The 11891-nt window shown below is 44.3% G+C and overlaps 1 protein-coding gene across 2 annotated transcripts; it reads right to left on the minus strand.

Annotated features, from left to right (window-relative positions):
- Nucleotides 1–3953: 3953 nt before the first annotated feature.
- On the minus strand, nt 3954–10728 carry LOC149442220 (protein S100-A1-like). 2 transcript variants are annotated; one of them, XM_089656362.1, is made up of 3 exons: nt 10375–10728; nt 4406–4642; nt 3954–4175 (listed from the first exon to the last, which is right to left on the minus strand). In XM_089656362.1, exons 2-3 carry the CDS (start codon nt 4541–4543, stop codon nt 4032–4034), a joined length of 282 nt encoding a protein of 93 aa, XP_089512488.1. In that variant the 5' UTR covers nt 4544–4642; nt 10375–10728; the 3' UTR covers nt 3954–4031. The 2 variants fall into 2 exon arrangements, with proteins under 2 accessions (XP_089512488.1, XP_089512487.1); XM_089656361.1 differs by lacking the exon at nt 10375–10728 and adding an exon at nt 10210–10366.
- Between the last annotated feature and the right edge of the window lie 1163 nt (nt 10729–11891).

Genomic DNA, 11891 nt, shown 5'->3' on the forward strand with positions numbered 1-11891 from the left:
AAGAATAGAAAAGTATAGAATAGAAAATAATAGAACAGAACAAAAGAAAAAGAATATAGCCATCTTCCGAAATTCGAATTCAGAAAATAATCGAATAAAAGAGATTAGAAAACAAAAGAATAGAGTAGCAAATAAAAGAATAGAATACAAAGAAATAGAATAGAATAGATTAGAATAAAATAGAAAGAATATAGTCGTCTTCTAAATTTCAAATAGAATAGAACCAGCTATTGTTCACAAACAATTTGGATTACTTTGATATTTTTGATTCGAATTTGATTCAAATACTTTGAATCCATTGGAAAAATTTGATTCCTTGTAGAAAACAAATAAACAAAATTAATTCAGTTACAATTGCCACTAAACGACATTAGTAACTTACCGAATTGATCCGAAACAACACAAAACACTTTTTTTTTCGTTCTGCACATGTCCAAATGTAACAGTTTTAGTAAAACAGTTAAAAATACTTACATACATTGGCTGTATACAGCGTCCTATACAGAAACCACAACTCCAAGAATTCCGGGTATCCAAACGCCCCATGTGATGTTATAGCTGACGAAACACGTAGGGCGGAGCCGAAGGTCATGACGTCACTGCACAGTTGTACGCTTGGAATTCTGGGAGTTGTAGCCCAGCTCTGGTTGGCTCGTTCACTCTCCAGTTCCCTCTTCCGTATCTGTGGAGTGATCTGGGAGTAGCCAGTGGCTAAGAACCAACTGCCAAGATGGGGTCCCTCCTCACTCCTCTCTCAAAGGAAGCAGCTGCATGGAGGAGCAAAGTCCACATCTTGGGCTGTGACATGATTGGATGTTTGGTGGGTGGGCCATTGACGCTTTAGATGCAGTTTATTACTGTAGGGGGAACATAGGATAATGAGCCACTGTGGTGGGAAAAAAAGGCAGGAGATATGAATTCTGGGTTAAAGGACAAAATAGTGTTGGACCCCCAGAGGCATGGTGACACCTCCAGAGACAGGGGTGGGCAAGCCTGTCACCCCAGGGCTGAGTCCATGGCTAAAATGGGGGACATTTTAGAAGAACATTGGGAACCGGTCACTTCTATCTTTTAGGAGATATATTGGATAACACACAAGGAGGTGAGGGTCCCAGAGACCAAACAGATCACTTACAGGCTCTCCGGATATGTGTCGTCCAGCTTCACAGTGTCGGTACCTTGAGGTCAACCCAGCAACATGGTAAATGGCATCCAAAAGGTGCACAGACTTTTCTTTCAGTTTCTGAGGCTCTGTACATCCTCCCCAAGCTCCTCTGGCTTTCTCCAGCAAGGTCTTCCTCCTGGGACTCAATCTTGGCACCCCACCCTTTGACTGGCAGGACAGTTCCAGGACCATTTCAGGCCTATCTCCAAATTCAAAGCAAGTGTTAGGCTATTGGGCCTTGTGACGGGAGTGACTTTTGGGGGTGGGGGGACCCTGTTGTTCCTCTTATGTGTAACCCGCCCTGTGCCTGTTAGGGGTACAGGGTGGTCTGTCCTGATATTGTGTATTGGTGTGGGGGGTTGTCCATTGTTCACTGCCATGTGGTTGTCCATTGTTCACTGCCATGTGGTTGTCCATTGTTCACTGCCATGTGCTGCATCCCATTGTTCTATTGTGTTTTGCTGGCCAGCAAACTATTATGGGATGTATGTGTTCCCCTATTGTCTACTGCCAGGTAATGTATCCCTTTGTTCTATTGTGTGTCTTGGTTTGGTGGGGGGTGTTACCAGCAGCCCTTCCCCCTGATGGGTCGGCCTGCTGATGCGTTTCCTGTTCCTGGTTGTATTTCCCCGCCCTGTGTATATATCTTGTGTTTGTGTTAAAATAAAGCAGTTGACTTCCTGTCTTCAGAAGAGTCTGGTGCTGTCTATTTCCTGCATGATCAGCGGTGGGGTCCGGGGATCTGTGTTCGGACAGGGAAGCGGGAGTCTAACGGAAATAGCCAAGTGCAGTTTGGGTCCGGTTCCGTTACAGGCCTAATAGTCCAAATCAGCAGCAACTCCCCAGCCTGGGGCAAAAGAGAGAGAGAGCACAAGGTCTGCCCCAAATATTTATATCCTCACCCAGAATGCACCAGCGGCCAAGAACTTCCTACTGGGCTGACTGAAGGAAATAAAAATAATCATAACTTAGGAAATCTCATACCATTGATAGCGGTGAATGATCAGTGAACAGACCTGGAGAATTTACATTTTTTACTATGGCCATTGGCTCCAGTGACACCTACTGGCAGCAGCGAGAAATCACAACCCCACCGAATTTAGGGAAAGACCAAGTGAAAAGTTATACAATTCAATCTGGGCGGGCTACCCTACAGCCAAAAACTGAAGGAAATATGGACTGATGGACAGCTGGGTGACTGTATGGAGAAAGGAGTAGATACTGGAAGCTCTATCTGTGGCTTTAAATTTCGGACTAGAAGACCTAACTTATGGGGGATCCTAAACTAACTACACATCTAGGTAGTGAGCCGTTGTTTGTTACTTAGAGATGAAGAACTCTAAAGGACTTTTTTTGGAATGCTGAAAAGGTTTCACCGCTTATCCAAGTGGGTTCCTCGGTTCAAATGAATTTTGGGAACATACTGTACCTCAGTATTGATATCCACATGGGCAACTCAGTCACCTTAATCCACTCACCATAGTGGTATGAACCGTATTGAGGCAAATGTTGACGGTGGTTGGATCAAACCAGAACAATGACACACTGACACTTGGGGGGCCAGAACAATGAAACACTGACACTTGGGGATCCCAGAACAATGACACACTTACACTTGGGGGTCCCAGAACAATGGCATCCTGACACTCGAGGGTCCAATACAATGACACCCTGACACTTGGGGCTCCCAGAACAATGACACCCTGACACTTGGGGGGCCAGAACAATGAAACACTGACACTTGGGGGTCTCAGAAAAATGGCATCCTGACACTCGAGGGTCCAGTATAATGACATCTTGACACTTGGGGGTCCCAGAAAAATGACACCCTGACACTTGGGGCTCCCAGAATATCGACACCCTGACACTTGGGGGTCTCAGAACAATGACACCCTGACATAGAGGGGCCAGAACAATGACACCCTGACATAGAGGGGCCAGAACAATGACACCCTTACACTTGGGGGTCCCAGAAAACTAACACCCTGACACTTGAGGGTCCAGAACAATAACACACTGACACTTGGGGGTCCAGAACAATAACACCCTGACACTTGGGGGTCCAGGACAATAACACCCTGACACTTGGGGGGCCAGAACCATAACACCCTGACACTTGCAGATGCAGAACAATGACACCCTGACACTTGGGGCTCCCAGAGCAATGACACCCTGACACTTGAGGGTCCAGAACAATGACACCCTGACAGTTGGGGCTCCTAGAACTATGACACCCTGACACTTGGAGGTGTAGAACAATTAAACCCTGACACTTGGGTTCCCAGAACAATGACACCCTGACACTTGGGGGTCCCAGAACAATGAAATCCTGACACGTAGGGCTCCCAGAACAATGACACCCTGACACTTGGGGGTCCCAGAACAATGACACCCTGACACTTGGGGGTCCCAGAACAATGACACCCTGACACTTGGGGGTCCCAGAACAATGACACCCTGACACTTGGGTGACCAGAACAATGACACCCTGACACTTGGGGCTCCCAAAACATTGACACCCTGACACTTGGGGCTCCCAAAACAATGACACCCTGACACTTGGGTGACCAGAACAATGACACCCTGACACTTGGGTGACCAGAACAATGACACCCTGATACTTGGGTGACCAGAACAATGACACCCTGACACTTGGGTGACCAGAACAATGACACCCTGATACTTGGGTGACCAGAACAATGACACCCTGATACTCAGGAATGTGAATTGAATTATAGTCATTAATACATCATAGCTATATTTAGTCAGAAATCAAACGCAGAACCACTTAAAGGATAAATGACGAGTTTATTGAGACATCGGCCTTTGTACAAGAGGCTCCACGGTAATGAACAGTCGGAGTGGCTCAGCTGTTCTCGCAGAAGACGGTGTTGCAGGCCACGGTCAGAGAGGCCACCAAGATGACAAACTCCTGAAAGTCCACCTCCCCATCTCCGTTCTCGTCCAGTTCCTTCAGGATCTTGTCCACAGAGGTGGCGTCTTTCTGCTCCTAGAGAAGGAAGACATATTTTTAACCAACCAATCTTTTTCCACCTCTGCCCGGTCCCTGCCTGTCTACATTAGACCTAGATTTAATTCTGTAGGCTTGTGACTCAAAGATTGTGTGTGGGACTTGCTTTAGAATCATTAACTCAATATCCAGGTATTGCAACGTTTTTCAAAAACAAATTAACCCAAATGATTGCCCAGCTGTACACGCCCCATCCAATTGTGTCTCACCTCAAGATACTCTCCAAGCTCGTTCTGTAGAAGATCTTTCAGTTCCCTCTTGCACAGTTTGTGCTTGTCACCTTCCCGAGCGGAATATGTGTGGAAGACATCGATAAGCGTATCCATGGCCCTTTCCAGTTTTGACATCTTGGGATGGTTAGGTCAGAGGAAAAGTCGATGAGTCAAAGGCTGGATGGGTGTACCACCAATGATCAGAAGCTGGAAGTTCTAATTGTGACTGATTATCTAAACATGATAGAGCAAAAGATATGTTTTATTCAGATGGAGGAGTACGAAGATCCCAAAACCAGAACAAGTTGGTTGAGGACATGTGGCAATGAACCAGGAAGATGCTGAGGACTAGAGACATGTCGTATGATTGTACGATCAATAAGAAGACATTCAGAACAACAGTTTTATGTGTCTCTCTATGAACGATTAATGGATGGCCCAAAAAGAACCCAACAACTAAACACATAGGATAAGAAACCATTTCCTTCAGTTCCTTCTTGCTCAATGTGCATGAGTTATGGTCCTTATACGCGTATCCATGGCCCTTTCCAGTTTTGGCATCTTGGGATGGTTAGGTCAGAGGACAAGTGGACGAGTCAAAGGTTGGATGGGTGTACCACCAAAGATCAGAAACTGGAAGTTCTAACTGCGACTGATTATCTAAACATGATAGAGCAAAATATATGTTTTATTCAGATGGAGGAGTACGAAGATCCCTAAACCAGAACAAGTTGGTTGAGGACATGTGGCAATGAACCAGAAAGGCGCTGAGGACTAGAGACATGGTTGTGGTCTTACAGAACGAACAGGAGAATTAAGGAGGTTTATATTGGTGGGTGGTGGTTTGTTGATGAGGACCGAATTACAGTTATTTGAATGTTTGGTGGAACGGCGGAATTTAAGAACATTGACACTTCGGATGAAGTTTTCAGTCAGAGGGGAACAAAATGTTCCCAACAAATGGGACCCAAGGATATTGAGCCATTTTGGTGAGAAAATAGAAAGAAGTTATGAATATTGGTTTACAGGACAAAAAAAGTTTGCCCAAAGGTTGGATCGGTTGATGTGCAATGAAACATCTCCAGCTTTAAATAACAAGTTCAGTAGAATGTGAATAACTACTACTACTAACTAACTACTCCGTGACCTGGAGAAACGAGACCTTCATACCTTCAAAGACAGAGTTTGGTGTTTTACGGGAGAGAGAGGACATTTGCAGAAGCAGAAGAAGATAGATGAATAGTTGGACAGAGTGATAACTAGATAGATGGTCAGATAATGAGCAGAAGTTCTGACCATCAGTTGTGATTGGCTGCCTACAAGCAAGACCCAACATATGTGAGGAATCCAAACAAAGACACATATATAAAGTGTTGTAGTGTTAATGGAGAAAAGAAAAGAGGAGAAAGGTTGGTGTTAGGTGGATGACTATCAGTTGTGGTTGGCTTCTACAGGAAAGGACCCAACATACAAGAGAAATCAAAACAAAGACACAAAAAATAAAGAGCTATTATGTCCACGGAGAAAAGAAAAGAAAAGTTGGTGTTAGATGGATGCCAGGATAAGGTGATTTGGAGAAACATAGTATGATGAATGAATGGGTGGATAAACAGACGGAGAACTGGATAGATGTTCAGATAATGAGCAGAAGTTCTAACCACCAGTTATGGTTGGCCATCTACAAGCAAAGACCCAATATATGTGAGGGATCCAAGCAAAAACACATAAAATAAAGAACTGTTATGTACAGTGAGAAAAGAAAAGAGGAGAATGCTTGGATGGATGCCAGGATAAGGTCATTTGGAGACACATTGTACGATGGATGGACGGGAGGATGGATGGAGAAACAGGTGGAAAACGGGAGAGATGGCCAGATGATAAGCAGATGTTTTGTCAGTTGTGGTTGGCCGTCTACAAGCAAAGACCCAACAAGAGTGAGGAATCCAAAGACACGTAAAATAAAGAGCTGTTGTGTACATCGAGAAAAGAATAGAGGAGAAAGGTTGGTGTTAGATGGATGACAGGGTCAGGGTAAGGTCATTTGGAAAAGTATAGTATGATAGATGGATAGGTGGATGAACAGATGGAGAACTGGATAGATGGTCAGATGATGAGCAGAAGTTCTGAGCACCAGTTGGCTGTCTACAAGCAACGACCAACCATATGTGCGGAATGAAATCAAAGATACATAAAATGAAGAGTTGTGATGTAAATGTAGAAAGGAAAAGAGGAGAAAGGTTGGCATTAAATGGATGCCAGGATAACGTCATTTAGAGAAGCATTGAATGACGGATGGATGGAGAAACAGACGGAGAACTGGATAGATGGTCAGATGATGAGTGGAAATTCTTACCATCAGTTATGGTTGGCCGTCCACAAGCACAGACCCAACATACGTGAGGAATCCAACCAAAGGCACAAAAGAGTTGTGATGTAAATGGAGAAAAGAAGTCGAGAAATGCTGATGTGAGATGGCTGCCAGGATAAGGTCATTTGGAGAAACATTGTATGATGGATTGACAGGTGGACAGATTAATGGAGGATTGGATGGATGGTCAGATAATGATTAGAAGTTCTGAGCACCAGTTATGGTTGGCTGTCTACAAACAATAACTCAACATAGGTGAGGATTTCAAACAAAGACACGTAAAAAAAAGAGTTGTACTGTTAATGGAGATAAAAAATAGGAGAAAAGTTGGTGTTAGATGGTTGACTATCAGTTGTGGTTGGTTTCTACAAGAAAGGACCCAACATACCAGAGGAATCCAAACAAAGACACATAAAATAAAGAGCTGTTATTTCCACGGAGAAAAGAAGAGAGGAGAAGGTTGGTGTTAGATGCATGCAAGGATAAGGTCTTTAGAAGAATAGTATGATGGATAGATAGGTGGACAGGCATATAATGAAATGGATGGTCAGATAGTGAGCAGAAGTTGTGATCACCAGTTATGGTTGGCTGTCTATAAGCAAAGACTCAATATACGTGAAGAATCCAAACAGACACATAAAAGAAAGAGTTGTAATGTTAATGGAGAAAAGAAAAGAGGAGAAAAGTTGGTGTTAGGTGGATGACTATCAGTTGTGGTTGGCTTGTACAAGAAAGGACCCAACATACAAGAAGAATCCAAACAAAGACACATAAAATAAAAAGCTCTTATGTCCACAGAGAAAAGAAGAGGAGAAAGGTTGGTGTTAGATGGATGCAAGGATAAGGTCATTAGAAGTATAGTATGATGGATGGATAGGTGGACAGACAAATGGAGAAATGGATGGATGGTCAGATAATGAGCAGAAGTTCTGAGCACCAGTTATGGTTGGATGTCTATAAGCAAAGACCCAACATACGTGAAGAATCCAAACAAAGACACATATATAAAGTGTTGTAGTGTTAATGGAGAAAAGAAAAGAGGAGAAAAGTTGGTGTTAGGTGGATGACTATCAGTTGCGCTTGGCTTCTACAGGAAAAGACCCAACATACCAGAGGAATCCAAACAAAGACACAAAAAATAAAGAGCTATGTCCACGGAGAAAAGAAGAGAGGAGAGGAGAAAGGTTGGTGTTAGATGGATGCAAGGATAACGTCATTAGAAGTATAGTATGATGGATGGATAGGTGGACAGACAAATGGAGAAATTAATGAATGGTCAGATAATGAGCAGAAGTTCTGAGCACCAGTTATGGTTGGCTGTCTACAAGCAAAGACCCAATATATGTGGGGAATCCAAACAAAGACACATAAAATAAAGACTTGTAATGTGAATGGAGAAAAGAGGAGAAAAGTTGGTGTTAGATGGATGACCATCAGTTGTGGTTGGCTTGTACAAGAAAGGACCCAACATACGAGAGGAATCCAAAGACACATAAAAGAAAGAGCTGTTACGTACACTGAAAACAGAAGAGAGGAGAAAGGTTGGTGTTAGATGGATGCAAGGATAAGGTCATTAGAAGTATAGTATGATGGATGGATAGGTGGACAGACAAATGGAGAAATGGATGGATGGTCAGATAATAAGCAGAAGTTCTGAGCATCAGTTATGGTTGGATGTCTACAAGCAAAGACCCAACATAAGTGAGGAATCCAAACAAAGACATATATATAAAGTGTTGTAGTGTTAATGGAGAAAAGAAAAGAGGAGAAAAGTTGGGGTTAGGTGGATGACTATCAGTTGTGGTTGGCTTCTACAGGAAAGGACCCAACATACCAGAGGAATCCAAACAAAGACACAAAAAATAAAGAGCTATTATGTCCACGGAGAAAAGAAGAGAGGAGAGGAGAAAGGTTGGTGTTAGATGGATGCAAGGATAACGTCATTAGAAGTATAGTATGATGGATGGATAGGTGGACAGACAAATGGAGAAATTAATGAATGGTCAGATAATGAGCAGAAGTTCTGAGCACCAGTTATGGTTGGCTGTCTACAAGCAAAGACCCAATATATGTGGGGAATCCAAACAAAGACACATAAAATAAAGACTTGTAATGTGAATGGAGAAAAGAGGAGAAAAGTTGGTGTTAGATGGATGACCATCAGTTGTGGTTGGCTTGTACAAGAAAGGACCCAACATACGAGAGGAATCCAAAGACACATAAAAGAAAGAGCTGTTACGTACACTGAAAACAGAAGAGAGGAGAAAGGTTGGTGTTAGATGGATGCAAGGATAAGGTCATTAGAAGTATAGTATGATGGATGGATAGGTGGATAGACAAATGGAGAAATGGATGGATGGTCAGATAATAAGCAGAAGTTCTGAGCATCAGTTATGGTTGGATGTCTACAAGCAAAGACCCAACATAAGTGAGGAATCCAAACAAAGACATATATATAAAGTGTTGTAGTGTTAATGGAGAAAAGAAAAGAGGAGAAAAGTTGGGGTTAGGTGGATGACTATCAGTTGTGGTTGGCTTCTACAGGAAAGGACCCAACATACCAGAGGAATCCAGACAAAGACACAAAAAATAAAGAGCTATTATGTCCACGGAGAAAAGAAGAGAGGAGAGGAGAAAGGTTGGTGTTAGATGGATGCAAGGATAACGTCATTAGAAGTATAGTATGATGGATGGATAGGTGGACAGACAAATGGAGAAATTAATGAATGGTCAGATAATGAGCAGAAGTTCTGAGCACCAGTTATGGTTGGCTGTCTACAAGCAAAGACCCAATATATGTGGGGAATCCAAACAAAGACACATAAAATAAAGACTTGTAATGTGAATGGAGAAAAGAGGAGAAAAGTTGGTGTTAGATGGATGACCATCAGTTGTGGTTGGCTTGTACAAGAAAGGACCCAACATACGAAAGGAATCCAAAGACACATAAAAGAAAGAGCTGTTACGTACACTGAAAACAGAAGAGAGGAGAAAGGTTGGTGTTAGATGGATGCAAGGGTAAGGTCTTTAGAAGTATAGTATGATGGATGGATAGGTGACAGACAAATGGATGGATGGTCAGATAATGAGCAGAAGTTCTGAGCACCAGTTATGGTTGGCTTCTACAAGTACGGACCCAACATACATGAAGAAACCAAAGACACATAAAATAAAGAGTTACAATGTTAATGGAGAAAAGAAAAGAGGAGAAAACGTGGTGTTAGATAGATGACCATCAGTTGTGGTTGGCTTCTACAAGAAAGGACCCAACATACGAGAGGGATCCAAACAAAGACACATAAAAGAAAGCGCTGTTACTTACGCGGAGAAAAGAAAAGAAACAATCTGGTGTTAGATGAAAAAGAAGACATTAGGATTATCTTAGCTTTGGCGTACGTCTCGGCATTGCCGGCTGCCAGTGTTTTGGACTCACCAGACTGGATCCAGTGGCCGTTCCTCTGCAGCAGATGGTGACGACTGCTCACCTTTGGTCGGCTCCACCGCTGGTCTCCTTTTCATGTTCTCCTCCAGGGTATCTGTTACATCCCAAACAATGAGGTCTGTCCTTATCAGGTGTCGCCCATTCTCATTTCCATACCTTCATTGTGGACTTCTGGCACATCACCCCGGAGACCACAGAAACCGGACTCCTGACATGTGGAGAACCTTCTGAGATGCCAGTCACCTGTTGTTAATGAGCCGTGTTAGGGATCTGCTCTTTGTTTTCCTATCAGCTGATTACTCATGGTGCCTGATTGAACTGTTTACATAACAGCGAGCATGCTGGGAATCGGGCCCCTATGCTAGGAACCACAAGTAATGCTCGGGTATATCTAATGAGTCGCAAATCCCAACGAGATCTTCCATACCATGATCCCAAGTATCACATTTAACGGGACCCTTCTAGCTCCCTAAAAAAATTCAAAGAGCGGGCCCCTGTATTAGAAGAACCGTGATGGTCACCTCTGGTGGTCACCTCTGGTGGTCACCTCCATTCCAGTCTCGGTCAAGTTGCCAAGCATTTGACACTTCCAGGAGCGTCAGGGTCCTGTGCTCCCCCATTGCACTATGCGGTTCCCTTCTCCGACCCAGGGGTAGACTGACCATTAGAGCACTCATTCACTGCCCGAGGGCCCAGGGTCAGTAGGGGGCCCCATGAAATGCCCTTGGTACCTTTTTACAGGCTTATTTGGGTGTGCTTTGAGTGTGGGCAAGGACACAGGGGCCCCATGATCCCCTATTGCCCGGGGGCCCCATGAGTTGCCAGTCCTCCCCTGCGTCTGACCCCAACGTCCCTGCAGGACTCAGCACTGATGTGCGGGTCAGAGGATGGAGCCCAGTCCCGGGACACATTCGTTCAACCGCCAGAGTGGAACGGCGCCCCCTCACCCACTGCTAATGCATAACATAGAATGGGTGCACCGCCTTGCACCCGCCCTCTGCCCCCATTGCCGCAGCTGCCCATGACTGGCATTGCACATGCGTGGTCAACCGCTTGCTTTTCCAGTAGTTGGGAGGTTGTTGCACGCGCTCTAGACCCACGCAGTTCGGTCCGTTCCCAATCGAGATACGGAACAAAGGTTTCGTTATTCGGAGATTTGGATGTATAGGGAGGAACTTAACCCCTTGGCGCCGGCCCGGCTTCTGAAACCCTTAAAGGGCCGGGAGGTGGGGCAGGGTTTAGAGTCATGTGACGTGTCACGGCGGTCACATGATCGGGAAAGGTCCCGATTGAAAGAGGAGATCGGGACCTTTCCGTGAGTACTGCACATGTGTGCTGGGAGCGTGCAGGGCGCGCACTCATATGTCTTTTCTTAATAGAACGCAAATGTGCGCCGCTTGGTATCTGGGCCCAGGCGCCGGGAGGCCGCACATTTGCATTCGGCCGGCGTCAAGAGGTTAAACAAATCCGAAATAATGAAACAAAATTTTGAGTCGCATCCCAGCGCCTTTTTTATGCATTCAGGTTCATTTCCCCTCTCTTTTTCTTCAATTTAATTAGGAACATGTGCGTTTTTGGTGCGTTCCGGTGCGTTTTTATGCGTTTTACCGCCTTCCAGTACAGTTCTGTGCAGGAAAAATGCAGCTGGCTCTACTTTTTTTTTTTGCGACCGG

Source organism: Staurois parvus, unplaced genomic scaffold (assembly GCF_062004578.1).
Source record: "Staurois parvus isolate SC_StPar_1 unplaced genomic scaffold, SC_StPar_1.0 ptg000901l, whole genome shotgun sequence".
In the NCBI taxonomy this organism is placed as follows: domain Eukaryota; kingdom Metazoa; phylum Chordata; class Amphibia; order Anura; family Ranidae; genus Staurois; species Staurois parvus.

What these genes read in the sequence shown, in the direction of transcription:
- LOC149442220 (XM_089656362.1), bottom strand. Translation starts at nt 4,543, where the DNA reads ATGTCAAAACTGGAAAGGGCCATGGATACGCTTATCGATGTCTTCCAC. An exon ending in AGCTTGGAGAGTATCTTGAG is followed by an intron (nt 4,176 to 4,405) that starts GTGAGACACAAT and finishes TTCCTTCTCTAG; the next exon opens with GAGCAGAAAGACGCCACCTC.